Consider the following 15,118-nt stretch of genomic DNA (forward strand, 5'->3'; position numbering starts at 1 on the left):
TGACCTAGCACGTTACAATTGGGCCCTCCTCAATCGCTATCGAACAGGCCATGGCCGGTGCGCCAGTATGTTCCATCGCTGGGGAGCCAGAGACGACCCGAACTGCCCCTGCGGCTCCAGACAGACTATGATCCACATAGTCAACGACTGCCACCTCTCCAGATTCAAAGGAGGTCTCGAAACTTTACATCAGGCTCAACCTGACGCTGTTGACTGGCTACGGAAGAAGGGCAAACGCTAGAAGAAGAAGAATTCTACTTAAACTACTTTAAAAAGATCGTATTCGGGAGTCGGGCTGTAGCGCAGCGGGTTAAGCGCAGGTGGCACAAAGCACAAGCACCGGCATAAGGATCCCGATTCGAGCCCCAACTGCCCAACTGCAGGGGAGTCGCTTCACAAGCGGTGGAGCAGGTCTGCAGGTGTCTATCTTTCTCTCCCCCTCTCTGTCTTCCCTCCTCTCTCCATTTCTCTCTGTCCTATCCAACAACAACGACAGCAATGATAACCACAACAATAAAACAACAAGGGCAACAAAAGGGAATAAATAAAATAAAACACTGGGGAGGTGACTGTACTTTAAAAAAAAGAAGATCGTATTCAATTATGCCTGATGTTAGATGTTCTAATTATGTCTAACTTAGATGTTCTAACTAAAAACTTAGTCACTTAAAAATAAATGTCAACACTCATCAGATTCATGTTCAAAAATGCCAGCTGTAAGACAGTAAAGTACCTAAATCTCCACTAAAAAGGGAAGGTCACATAAATTAGGATAAATTCACACAATGAAATATTGTGCAACCAGAGAAAATCATAAAAACTTATGTATGGAGGAGGCTGGGTGGCAGCACACTGGGTTAAGCACACATAGTACAAAGAGCAAAGTCCCAGGTCCCCCATCTGCAGGGGGGTTCGCTTCACAAGCGGTGAAGCAGGTCTGCAGGTGTCTATCTTTCTCTTTCCCTCTCTATTTCAATTTCTCTCTGTCCTATCCAGTAAAATGGAAAAAATGGCCACCAGAAGTAGTAGATTCTTAAGTGCCTGCTACCAAGACCCAGCGATAACCCTGGAGGCAAAAACAGTAATAATAACTATTATTATTATGCTTAGATATTAAGAGAAAAAAATTACTTTAGGTAAACATACACACACTCTCCCAGCGAGGGAAACATAAAACACCTGAATATGTTTGTGAACAGTGATTATCTCTGGGTGGTGGTGTTAAACATAAATATATTTTTCTTCTTTATAGTTTCTGTATTTTAATTTTTTTCTATCTTAAACACACAAAAATGTTATTTGTAGAGGTTTGATCAGATAAGATGAGAAATTTATAAGTATTGTATACTGCTCTGCCTTTGCTTTTCACTGCTAGGGCTTCATTGCTCTAATTGGTTTTTTCAGATAGGCAGAGAGACTGGCGTGAACCTTTCTCTGTGCATGACAAAACAAATGCACTATCCAGGTGAACTATCTTGCCGGCCCTCCACTCCCTTCTAATATATGGAAGTGGAACAGCTTTTGATGACATAGAACTATCATTCTGAGTCCAGTACATTGGCAGTGCTATCCATGATAAACCAAAACCCATGGGTTAGAAGCAGATGGTGAACAGTTATGCCCTAAACAAGCATTTGCCAAAGTATGCCCCTGGGAAACCCATGCTTGAGTTTGGGAAATACTGCAAGGCTCACCCCCCCTCTGGAGTCAGCACACAGCCCAGCAAGAAGAACCAAACCCAACAAAATCCCTTACTTACTCACTGTCTTTCCAAATGTCCAGGCCTCACTGCTCCAAGTCAACTTTCTTAGACAGAAAGACAGAGGGAAATACACCACAGACAGCACCAGCGCAGCCGAGGCCAAGCTAGAAGACAGGTCATTTACAAGGCAAAGCAGGCACACTCCCAGGTGAGCTTTTATCTTGCCAGCCCTTCCCAATTGCATTTACCACAAGTCTTTTTAATGTGCTATTAACATCCAGATAATTTGACTCTATGGGAACCGCTACGGTTCCAACCCCTCTATTAGTGATGGCCACAACTTTCATGCACTAGGCACTTATTCCCAGATAGTGTTCTACAACTTAAAACCACCTTATTTAATCCCTTATTATTTTTTCATCTTTATTTATTTACTGGATAGAGACAGCCAAAAATTGAGAGGGTCGGGAATGATAGGGAGAGAGACAGAGAGACAACTGCAGCCCTGCTTCACCACTTCTGAAGCTTTCTCCCTGCAGGTGGGGACCGGGGGCTCGAACCTGGGTCCTTACTCACTGTAACATGTAGACTCAAGCAGGTGAGTCACCACCTGGCCCCTTTAATCCTTTTTTTAAAATAACTTTTTTTTATATATTTACTAGATAGAGACTGCCAGAAATCGAGAGGGGAAGGGGTGACAGAGAGGGAGAGACACCTGCAGCCCTGCTTCACCACTCACAAAGCTTTCTCCCTAAAGGTGGGGACTAGAGGCTCAAACTTGGGTCCTTATGCACTGTAACGTGCGCTCAGCGAGGTGTACTACCACCCAGCCCCCCTTATTTAATCCTCATAACAACTCAGCTGGTACATTTTATTTTTTTAACAACTCAACTGGTACATTTTATTTTTTATATTTATTTATTTTTATTCCCTTTTGTTGTCCTTGTTTTATTGTTGTAGTTATTATTGTTGTTATTGGATAGGACAGATAGAAATCAAGAGAGGAAGGGAAGACAGAGAGTGGGAGAGAAAGATAGACACCTGCAGACCTGCTTCACCGCTTGTGAAGATAAGATACACCAAGACACAGGAGTAGATAGCATAATGGTTATGCAAAGAGACTCTCATGCCTGAGGCTCCAAAGTCCAAGGTTCAATTCCCAACACTACCGCTACCGCCCAACTCCCAACACTCCCATTTTAAAGATGAAGAAACTAACATTTGAGAAGATTAATAGGTGGCCAAAGTTTCCTAACTCAAATTTTATCTTAATCATTTTTCTTAATGGACAGTAGACTCTTTTCTGCAGCTTTTTATAGAACATTTGCCTTTTGTCTTCTCTGTCACTTCTTTCATTATTACTAGGGTGTGTGGGGGGGGCACAGACAAGATGCATTGTGCATGTGCCATATCACTACTCCTGGGCCAACTTTTTCATTCAGATAGACAGAGATGGGCAGAGACACCACAGTAGCTCCCACTGATGGCTGGGCTCAAAGGCATGTGTCCTACCTGGTGAGCAATCTCTTTATTCCTATCACTATTTCCTGATATTTCTAGCTTAACTGGTTTTCCCCCTACTTTCACAAATCTGCTGCTAACATATTAAACCATATAACCATGTGTGTTACTGGAACTGTGTACAAAATAAATGTAAAGACTGCAGTACATTCACCATAGGCCCTTAATGCTAGTCACTGCAATGGCAGAGATCATTTCTCTTTTCTATTTTTATTTTATTTGATAGGACAGAGAGAAACTGTGAGTGGAGAGGGAGATAGAGAGGGAAAGGGAAAGACAAGATACCTGCAGACCTGCTCCACAGCTCATGAAGCACCCTACCTGCAGGTGGGAAGCGGGGGGTTCAAACCCGGGACCCGGGTACTTGTGCAAGGTAATGTGTGCGCTCAATCAGATACACCAGCACCTGTCCCCACCCCCAGATAATTTCTGTCAACCACTTTTCAGTCTTTCCCTGTTCTCCCCCACACCCAAGACCTATTCTCCTGGATGCCTAGATCCCCTACAAAACCTACAAGTGTGTCCACAGCACTCCTTGTCAACCTGCTGGGGCTCCTTCTGAGCAGAATATCAAGCCCAGCTCCCTGACCTCTCTGATCTTGCCCCACACCGTGCTGTGCCGGGCTGTGTCCTGTCCTGCCCTCCTCCAGCCTTTGACATGCCTACTCTGTTTTCTCTGTGCCGTTGTGCCAACTCCTGTCCTGAAAACCCTTCTCCCCCATTACCTAGATAATTGAACCTTTGCATCACAGCTCATGAGTCACTGTGTCCAGGAAAAACTCCCAGCTGACTACACTCCTGCCCCAGGGAGGCCTGTCAGGGCTCCTTCCCACCAGGACATTATCATATCACTATTTCCTGTGGACAATGCTTTGGGCGACCTGAGCCATCCTACAAGATGAAAACTGTGTGGCTTAGTAGTTTTGTGTCCCTGAACACCCCATAAAGGTCGAGTAAATGGACAAAGCTGCTTGACTTCAGCCAGTTCACATGAGCCAACGCTGCTGTCTGATGGCAACGCTGGCCAGCACTTACTCTGGCCCTCCACCACCCAAGCACTGAGCTGTGAACACAACCTTGAGCTGCCCTCAGCACACCTAGATGGTAGCAAAAGACTTAGTTTGAAGGAAACAAACTATGACACTGCTTGTAGTATTCAAGTACCTGCTTTTCACTTAAATTCTTTGGCACAGCAGTAAACAACATTCCTCATATTTCTGTGAGAACTGCTTTTGAAAGCTTTCCCTGACATACTTCAATGTACCCTAGTGACAAGATTCTTTCTCCCTATCTCTCATTCTTCCGTGACGAGCGAACTTTGTCATCTTTGTAATAATGAGTGAAAGTTTTCCTGAATAATGATTTGATCTGAAAACCCCACATAGCTGAGGAAATAAGTCAACTACAACTCTTGCCTCAGCATGCTCAAGTGTGAGAGTCATGGTAACATATGTGAAGTTTCACAGACAGCCCTGAGCGCTACCCCGCACAGATACCCCATAGCAACGTTCTGCTATAAATACTGTCATGAAAGACAAATCAACAACACAGCTGGCTTCATAAGAGTCTGCCAATTCTGTAGGTAGTGAATGGGGTTCAAATAGTTCAGCCTGTTTCTAGGTTCCCCTTTTGACCAGCTAGCTACAGCACAAGCCCTCTAGTAAGACACTGTAAAACAAAGCCAGGAGACTCATTTTTCCCCAGTACTCATGACACTTCTTTCTGACCCATGAACTTCCCCTGTGGTCTTTCAAATGTTAATATCCTTGATTTCAACAAGTAACTAAAGGGGCAATGCCCCCAGATTTCGATCTGTAAATTGATTATTTTCTCACCTCCAGAGCCACCTGTGATCTGCCCTTCTGGCCCCTCAACACTCGGTGTCCCCTCAATGACCCATCTCCCCTCCCGTTTCATTCTGGTCCTTCGCTTACTTCCATCTGAAGGCCCACTACCTCTCTTCAATCAGCAGCACTTACTGGGCACATCCTGTGTGCCAAGCATTGCAAGAGATACCAAGAACACAAAAAAGAATACAACAAAGGGGAGGGGGGGCAGACTAGCCAGGGACAGAAGAAATTACCTTTTTTATTTATTTAGGGAGCCCAGCAATAGCGCAGCGGGTTAAGCACATGTGGCGCCCAAGTGCAAGGACCGGTGTAAGGATTCCAGTTCGAGCCCCCAGCTCCCCACCTGCAGGGGGGTCGCTTCACAAGAGGTGAAGCAGGTCTGCAGGTGTCTGTCTTTCTCTCTCCATCTGTCTTCCCCTCCTTTCTCCATTTCTCTCTGTTCTAACAATGATGACATCATAACAACAACAACTACAAAAACAATAAAATAAATAAATATAAATTTTTTTAAAAATTACCCAGAAGTGAGCCCCCACACCTATGGACATCTAATCTTTGACAAAGGGGCCCAGACTATTAAATGGGGAAAGCAGAGTCTCTTCAACAAGTGGTGTTGGAAACAATGGGTTGAAATATGCAGAAGAATGAAACTGAGCCACTATATTTCACCAAATACAAAAGTAAATTCCAAGTGGATCAGGACTTAGATATTAGACCAGAAACTACCAGATACTTAGAGGAAAATATTGGCAGAACTCTTTTCCGCATACATTTTAAAGACATCTTCAATGAAACGAATCCAATTACAAAGAAGACTAAGGCAAGTATAAACCTATGGGACTACATCAAATTAAAAAGCTTCTGCACAGCTAAAGAAACTACTAACCAAATCAAGAGACCCCTCACAGAATGGGAGAAGATCTTTACATGCCATACATCAGACAAGAGGTTAATAACCAACATATATAAAGAGCTTGCCAAACTCAACAAGACAACAAATAACCCCATCCAAAAATGGGGGAAGGACTTGGACAGAATATTCACCACAGAAGAGATCCAAAAGGACGAGAAACACAAGAAAAAATGCTCCAAGTCTCTGATTGTCAGAGAAATGCAAATAAAGACAACAATGAGATACCACTTCACTCCTGTGAGAATGTCACACATCAGAAAAGGTAACAGCAGCAAATGCTGGAGAGGGTGTGGCGTCAAAGGAACCCTCCTGCACTGCTGGTGGGAATGTCAATTGATCCAACCTCTGTGGAGAATAGTCTGGAGAACTCTCAGAAGGCTAGAAATGGACCTACCCTATGACCCTGCAATTCCTCTCCTGGGGATATATCCTAAGGAACCCAACACATCCATCCAAAAAGATCTGTGTACACATATGTTCTTGGCAGCACAATTTGTAATAGCCAAAACCTGGAAGCAACCCAGGTGTCCAACAACAGATGAGTGGCTGAGCAAGTTGTGGTCTATATACACAATGGAATACTACTCAGCTGTAAAAAATGGTGACTTCAGCCGATCTTGGATGGAGCTTGAAAAATTCATGTTAAGTGAAATAAGTCAGAAACAGAAGGATGAATATGGGATGATCTCACTCTCAGGCAGAAGTTGAAAAAAAAAGATCAGAAAAAAAAAAAAAACCCACAAGCAGAACCTGAAATGGAATTGGCGTATCGCACCAAAGTAAAAGACTCTGGGAGAATACAGGTCCAAGAAGGATAACAGAGGACCTAGTGGGGGTTGTATTGTTATATGGGAAACTGGGGGATGTTATGCATGTACAAACTATTGTATTTACTGTTGAATGTAAAACATTAATTCCCCAATAAAGAAATAGAAAAATAAATAAAAAATAAAAATCATGCCTGTGAAAAAAACTTTAATTAATTTATTTACTTTCCCTTTTGTTGCCCTTGTTGTTTTATTGTTGTAGTTACTGTTATTGATGTCATCACTGTTGGGTAGGACTGAGAGAAAAAGAGAGAGGAAGGGAAGACAGAAGGGGAGAGAAAGATAGACACCCGCAGACCTGCTTCACCGCCTGTGAAGTGACTCCCCTGCAGGTGGGGAGCCGAGGGCTCCAACCCGGATCCTTATGCCAGTCCTTGTGCTTTGCGTCACGTGCGCTTAACCCACTGCGCTACCACCTGACTCCCAAAAAATGACTTTAGAACTCATGTCACATGCAGTCAGAGTTATATGAAAAGGCTAAGGAACTGTATTTCTGTCACTAAGGAGATGGGGAGTGCATTTGAAAAACAAGGCTTTTGAGGTCCCTGTGGTGACGAGGGGAGAGATAGTGCCATAAGGGCACCCAGATGGGAAAAGAGTCCATTCAGCTGCTCCACATCTTCTCTCCCAAAACCTTGGTTCAAAGCCTAGTTTCTTCTTACCTGTGCTTTCGCTTATACATCCAGCCTGATCTTCCTGAATCTCTCCACGCCCCTCCTAGTCTGCTGCCAAATGAATTTTTTTTTTCCTCCAGGGTTATTGCTGGGCTTGGTGCCTGCACGATGACTCCACCGGTCCTGGAGGCCATTTTTTCCCCCTTTTTGTTGCCCTTGTTGTTGTAGCCTCGTTGTGGTTATTATTATTGCCATTGTTGATGTTGTTCATTGTTGGATAGGACAGAGAGAAATGGAGAGAGGAGGGGAAGACAGAGAGGGGGAGAGAAAGATAGACACCTGCAGACCTGCTTCACCGCCTGTGAAGCAACCCCCCTGCAGGTGGGGAGCCCGGGGCTCGAACCGGGATCCTTACGCCAGTCCTTGCACTTTGTGCCACATGTGCTTAACACACTACACCACCACCCAACCCCCCAAATGAATATTTTTAAAGCACCTCTAGTCATACAACTGGTTCTTCTTGTCCAAAGAGGCAGAGAAACTCATTGCCACCAAATGAGACCACAACATGGCACTCTGTCCTGCCAGCCTTACTGTCATTTCTCTATACACGACTATCTGGTTGGCCCAGGTAAACGGTAACTCACCAGTCACAGAACCAGTATGTGCTTTCCTGCTCTGTTCCTGTGCTCCTGCTAGCACTTCCTCCTGATCCCTCCTTTTGCCTGTCAAACTCCTACAAAGAGGAATCAGTATCTAATTCAGTGGCACCCTGGGAGGTGAAGACTGTGCTCCTGGGAGTGAAGCATGCAAAGGATTTTTCATTCACTGTTTTCTTATATTGCTCTCTACCCTTTTTAAGTATTTATTTTCCTTTTTGTTGCCCTTGTTTTTATCAATGTTGTGGTTATTATTATTGTTGTTATTGACGATATTGCTGAATAGGGCAGAGAAATGGATAAGACACCTGCAGACCTGGTTCACCGCTTGTGAAGTGACGCCCCCTGCAGGTGGGGGGGGGCTCAAATCAGGATCCTTACACTGAGTTTTGCACCACGTACGCCCAACTCCCCCCTTTTAAATATTTAATGTTTTGTTTGATGCGAACCCAGGGATTGGACACCAGGGATTAAACTCAGGGCTTTACATGTTTATTACCAATGAGCCGCCTCCCCAGCCTAGTCTTCATTTTGTCTTCTAGAGAGGGAAGGAGACACGCCAAAGTACCAGTCCACTAGCCATGGAGTTCCAACTATTTTTGTCTGTTACTGGCATGTGGCATGAAGGATTTGGAGCTTCTTGCATGGGGAGTATGCACTCTACCCACTGAGTCAACTTCCAGGTCCCAATGTTCTTAAATCTTCCCTATCAAAATATCTCTTAGAGGAGTCTAATCCAGGCAGAGTCATTCTTCATCAGGCCTTCAAGGGTATTCTCAATTCAAATGTGGCCTTTATTTTCTTTTTATAAAATTGGGGTAAAACACACATAAAATTTACCATCTTAGTTATTTTTAATTTTTTTTATTTTCAGCGCCAGGTAAAGGTTATGCAAAAGACTGAAGTCTCAGGTTCAATCCCCCACATCACTGTAAGCCAGAGCTGATCAGTACTCTGGCAGGAAAAAAAGATTTGATGTATTTTCAGAGAGAGACCAGAGCTCTGCCATATGGTGATGTCAGGGATTGAAGCTGTGACTTCCAAGGTCTCCGACAAAAAAGTGTGCAGTCTCCCTGATCCCATCTTAGTCATGTTTAAGTATACACTTCAGTGAGATTAAGCACATTCACACTGCATATAGCCATCACCATTATTGCCAGACAGAACTTGTGTGGTCTCCTCCAAATACAACTCTACACCTCTGGGTCTCTCTTACATTGAAGATGTTTATATATTTACTTATGTCCTCAAATTATAATATAGGGATTATGCCCTTTTCATGTTCTTCTTAAGACTGTACAACAAATGCTCCATAGTTGTGATATTGAAATAAAATCTTCAAAAAGCAGAATACTATCTTAAGCCTGTTTTTTATTGTTGTAGTTATTGTTATTGATGTCATCACTGTTGGATAGGACAGAGAGAAATGGAGAGAGGAGGGGAAGACAGAGAGGGGGAGAGAAAGATAGACACCTGCAGACCTGCTTCACCACTTATGAAGCAACACCCCTGGAGGTGGGGAGCCAGGGGCTTGAACCGGGATCCTTACACCAGTCCTTGTGCTCTGTACCATGTATGCTTAACCCGCTGCACTACACCTGACTCCCACCCAGCCTTTTGATTTTTTTAATAGCCTTAATGAATAGTTATGGCTGAGTATTCACTGTCAGGTACCACAGGTTAAGTATCTTATCTACTTATCTCATTTAATCCACCCAACAGCCCTATATATAGTGTTAACTATGGCTGTCTCCAACAAGGAACCTGCAACTGGAAAAACTGAATACTTGCCAAAGGTCAAGCCACTAGCATCAAAGCAGTTCTGTAATCTATAGCCTAAGCTACTCTAACAATTCCAAATATCTCTTATTAAAAAAACAGAGGTTGCGTCTACTGGTAACTTCCACTGAGCCAAGTATTATTATTGTTGTTGTTGTTCTTCTTCTTCCTCCTCCTCCCCCTCCCCCTCCCCCTCCTTCTTCTTCTTCTAGCGTTTGCCCTTCCTTCTTCCATAGCCAGTCAACAGCGTCAGGTTGAGCCTGATGTAAAGTTTCGAGACCTCCTTTGAATCTGGAGAGGTGGCAGTCGCTGACTATGTGGGTCATACAAGAACCCTAAAAGGCAGACACTGTTACCAGCCACACTTTACAGCTGAGAAGCTGAAGCAGAGAGCTTAAACAACTGATATAAAGTCCACACAACTCTAAACTATATGCTCTCTTTCCAGTCTTGTGCCTCCTCAAAAAAAAAAAAAAAAGGAATCAGGTGGTAGTGCAGCAGGTTAAGTGCACATGGCACAAAGCGCAAGAACTGGCATAAGAATCCCGGTTCGAGCTCCCGGCTCCCCACCTGCAGGGGAGTTGCTTCACAGGTGGTGAAGCAGGTCTGCAGGTGTCTGTCTTTCTCTCCCCATCTCTGTCTTCCTCCTCTCTCCGTTTCTCTCTGTCCTATCCAACAACGACAACATCAATAACAACAATAGTAATTACAACAATAAAACAACAAGGGCAACAAGAGGGAATAAATAAACATTTAAAAAAGATAAAGTGAGACAGAGCTGAATTCTAGAAAATAAAGGTTTTTTACTCAAAACTTAAAAAAATTAGTCTATGGAAGAGAAGACTGTAATATAAAAACTAAAGTCTTTAGTGTACAATAATGACTGTATAACAAGAACAGAAGCAAACTCCAGCAGCACACAAAGTATTTAAATCTTAGCTTCCAAAAACCAAAGTCACAAGAGACATAAGTAGTTTAAATCTTAGCTTCTAAACCCAGGTCCCACAGGCACAAGGAATGGAGGAAGCAGCTGGCCTTGTTTTAAGCAAGGTCAGTCAATTTCAATGAGCTGATATTAGTTCCAAGCCCCACATAATCCACACCTGAACGCACTGTCAGGGAAACAGTTTCTTCCAGACCGGAGCTCTTTCCTGTCATGGAACTGTCTTCTTGACCCTGCATATTTTTTGCATGTGGGCATTTTCACTTGTCACAAGAACAAAGATTATGATTCTGAGCCCTTAGTATACTCATTAATGGGCACCAACCAATATTTCCTCAGAATAACCCAGAGTCCAGGTTAGCTGCCTAATCCCATGACACCATTTCCTTTAAAGGGAGCGGACTGTGAGTCCAATGGGGTCAAGGTGGACAGAGAAAGATACATTCCACTGTCAAGTAAAAATAACTAAATAAAAACAACAATGTGTGCATATGAAATGTCAGCCCAAAACAAATGGAATCAGCAAGAGATCACTACAGATATCTACATTCAGGGAGCCACAGAATGGGCAGAAGACTCGAGAGGATAAATGCAGGCACAGAAAATGAGAACTTAATGTCCCTAGCTTCCCTGAAGCTCACACACCACAATTAAAACAATGTAAGTGAAACATAATGTACAGCTGTATTCAAACCCAACAGTGAGTGTCTTCAAAACCCAGCCACACTTTCCAATCCCCACAAAATATCCCCTCAGGCTTGAAGAAGTCCTACTCTACAATTTAAAGCACTTCCTTCTGCCAATTTAAAAAAAAAAAGTCTTTGGTTCAGCTAAGAGACTCTGCCACGAAAGGCCTGTTCCTTTTCCATTTACTGTCTCATCCCAGACCTCCTGAGACACAATTATTTTGACCACAGATAGGAAAATGTTCCTAGGGCTAATGGCAAATTAAAAATTCCTTTAAATTCTTTAAATACGAGCTTATGAACTTGTCAGGATGATGTGGTATTAATGATTGTCAGCAATCTTTCCAAAAAGGAAGAACTGCACGATTATCAGTAAATGCAATTCCTCGTCACCCAACACTAACTGCACGCTGTGTTAAGGAATTAAGGCCCACTACCTCACACAACTGCCATATCAACTCTATGAAACAGACACTATCTTAACATCCTTCCCATGGTCAGACGGGTGAAGTGACTTCCTTGAAACCAGACAGTAGAGAAGTGACCGTGTCCAGCCTAGGATGGATGATTTTGAAGCCTAATCAATTTGATCAAGAGTATTTTCTGCTACCCCCCCCATCCCACAGCCACTCCTGAATAAACAAATGCACAACACTAGCAGTTGAGTGAAACGGCAGTGGTCGATATTTCAGTTGCCCATGTTCCACCCGGTCGTTAGACAAACACAACTCACATGACCAGGGCAAGAGGGTTTGCTATGAGTGGCTATGGTGAGGTGAAGTGAGCTGCCTTTTGTTGTTTGTTTTGGTCTTGGAGTTCAGTTTCCTTGTTTTAAGAAACACTGCACCCTAAAGAAAAAACTGAGTAATTTAACTGCAACTATGTGGTAACCAAGTGCAGGGAGTCCTCTGGATTTGTAAAAGGTACTCTGCTATGAAGGTCACCTTTTATTTATTTAAAAAGAAACCCTGTTAAGTTCATTTGCCCTTCCCTTTGAATGATACCCTCCAGTTCTTAAAGGAAATAAGTTAAACCCTGCCTAAGAGCCTCCAAGTCCACCAAATTCTTGATTCTTTCCACAATCTTCCTTCCACTAAAAAGCAGTTTATTTCTATAAAGTGGCACAAACAAAACTATAGAACCGTGTTCTTCTTGGAATGGAATAGTCACATGCAATGAAAAAAACTTGTAGGCAGTATTACAAGTAGAAAAATATACCCATCATTTTATTATTACAGTAGAAAGATGCCTGCTGACAAGCAACAAAAGGTCTCCCGGCAACTGAAAAGCAGACACATTAAGCAAAAAGATTCTCTTTCTTTAGAGACACGAAACCTTTACTCAGTCAAGAGAGATGGATTCTGTCGCTTATTATCCTCTAAAATAGAAAGTGCCGCATGGAGACCGCAAATGGGGTAAATTGCGTCTCTGAGCAACATTATATGTGCCAAGTTACAAAGCTCCTGAATACAAGGGGTGTATTAATGGAAAGCCTGATACCATCTTACTACAGTGGCCTCTCTGTCGCTTGGGACAATGATCTGTTGAGGGTTTTCCAGTGATTCTGAATGTGCAACCTCCACACAAGCACCCCTTTAAGGGGGGCGGCTCGGCGCACAACAATCCCTCTCCGGGACAGAAAGCCAGAAAGCCCCCACACAGGCTTCTGGGCGAGAGGCTCGGCCCCCGGGGCGTGGGAAGAAGGCGGCTCCGACTTGAGAGACAAAGGAGTAGGAGCGCGAGACGAGCCGGGATCAGCTTGGGTCCACCTGCCTGGCGGAGCCCCAGACCCACAGGCTCCAACTTGCAGAGTTCAGAGGGGCGTGGAGACGGGGGGGTGGGGGGGACGGACACGACCTCCGGGGAACCACGAAGCCAGGCCGTCACCTGCCGTGAGCACCGAGGGCGGCCCCTGGCCGTCAGGGTGGGGGCGGGGCGGGGCGGGGGCGGGGGGGGACGGGCCGTAAGCCTGCAGCCCCTCCCCCTTTAAACCTTCTCCCCGAAACAGTTCCGGGAGCTTCCGTCGGCAGAGCCAACGGTCCTAAAAGCCCCGCATTCCCTCCTCCTGTGGAAGGGGCCTGATGCCAGCCCCGGCCCAGCCCCCGGGAAGCTCAGGGCGGTTTCCAAGCGAGTCGCGGCCCGCGCGGCCTGACACCCCGGGCCCCGCGCGCACGCACAGGAGCTCCCACGGCCGGCCCCGCCTGAGTCCCAGGCCCGTGCCCCCAACCTCGCGGGCGCCCCGCCACAACCGCAAGTCCTCGAAAGCACCACCCTACGGACCCCCGAGAAACTCCCCGAGACCCCCCATGCTCTCCTCAGCACCCCTCGAGCGCCCCAGCCCGTCTCTCGCAGCCCCACACGCAGCCACAGCCCAGCCCGCTCCGACCCAGGCCCCAGCGCGCCCCCCCGCACCGCCGAGTCCGTTTCCAGACGCTCTTTTCCCTTCAGCCCGAATCTCGGTCCCCTCAGCCCCGACCCCGCCCGAGGCCTCCGGCGCCGCGTCCCCGTCCCGCCCGTCCCGTCCCCTTTCCCGGCGCCGCGGCCCCCTCCCGCCCGCAGCCCCTCGCGAGGGCCCCGCCGTCGCCTCGAGCCCCCGCTCTGCTCACCTCCTCCATCTTCTGCACCATCTCCGCCAACTGCCCCTCGTCTTCCAGCAGCTCGTTGAGCTGCACCAGCGACAACCCGGCGAAACGGGCTTCGCCCGCGGCGCCCGCGGCGCCCGCCATCCCCGCGTCGCCGTCTGGGCCGCCGCCGCCGCCGCTCTGGCAGGCGGGCAGCGGAGACCGGAAGCGCCGCCCTCAGCCCCCGCCCCTTGCTGGGGGGGCACGTGGCGTCAGCTGTGGGTGTGACGTCATCGCCGCGTGGGCGGGCGCTCAGGCGTGACGTTCTGGCGCGGCACCTGGCTGGACACGTGGACCGCGAGGTGTGGGAAAGATTGAAGGTTTATAGAAGTAGCGGGGTCTGGAACCGGCTTGTCAAGTAGCGAGCCGTGGCAATGATGCCACTGCGGCACAGGAAACTGGAAACTCTACCTTGAGGTCATAAGCCAGTTTTGGTTTTTTTCTCAAGGAAAAGAAATTTCTACATCCAGAGAAAACAGTCCCAAGGAAGGAAGTTCCTGCAGACCGTCTTAAGTCCAGCCAGACCCTAGGAAACCCAAAGAAAGTAGCCTTAAGGACTAGCAATATTAAATGCCTTTGGGCTCCTCAGAATTGTGAAGCTGCCAACTCATTCTTGTAACATATTTATTCAGACCTGCTTCGTGGTCTACAGTTCTGAAAAAGACACAAAGAATTCCTACCTGCATAAAGCTAACAGACCAACAGGGGGAGCAAACAAGAAACAAGTAAAATAGTGACAAAGGAAGAAAGCAGAGAGAAGGAAATGGATGCTGGTGTAGGACAAAATTCTCTGGAGTAGAAGATGGCCCCCTCAGGGAGGGTGTCATCTAAGGAGACCTAAAGGATGAGAAAGGAGGAGCTGGCTACCATTTCTATAGGAAGCCCAAGGAAGCAAAATCTGCATGTACAAAAGCCCTGAATCAATTCTTCCTATGTACATTCAAAGAATGAAGCAGAAATCCAATAAGACTGAAAATCCTGAGCAAAAAAAAAAAAAAAAAAC

General features: G+C 45.8%; 1 protein-coding gene across 1 annotated transcript in view; it reads right to left on the bottom strand.

Annotated features, from left to right (window-relative positions):
* The window catches only part of VPS37B (VPS37B subunit of ESCRT-I), a 29,390-nt gene extending 15,098 nt beyond the window's left edge, over positions 1-14,292 (bottom strand). The window contains exon 1 of the mRNA XM_007539794.3: positions 14,101-14,292. Coding sequence (XP_007539856.2) covers positions 14,101-14,220 — 120 coding nt within the window. The 5' untranslated portion in view covers positions 14,221-14,292. The remainder of the gene's footprint in view (positions 1-14,100) is intronic.
* Between the last annotated feature and the right edge of the window lie 826 nt (positions 14,293-15,118).

This window comes from Erinaceus europaeus, chromosome 6 (assembly GCF_950295315.1).
Source record: "Erinaceus europaeus chromosome 6, mEriEur2.1, whole genome shotgun sequence".
NCBI lineage: Eukaryota > Metazoa > Chordata > Mammalia > Eulipotyphla > Erinaceidae > Erinaceus > Erinaceus europaeus.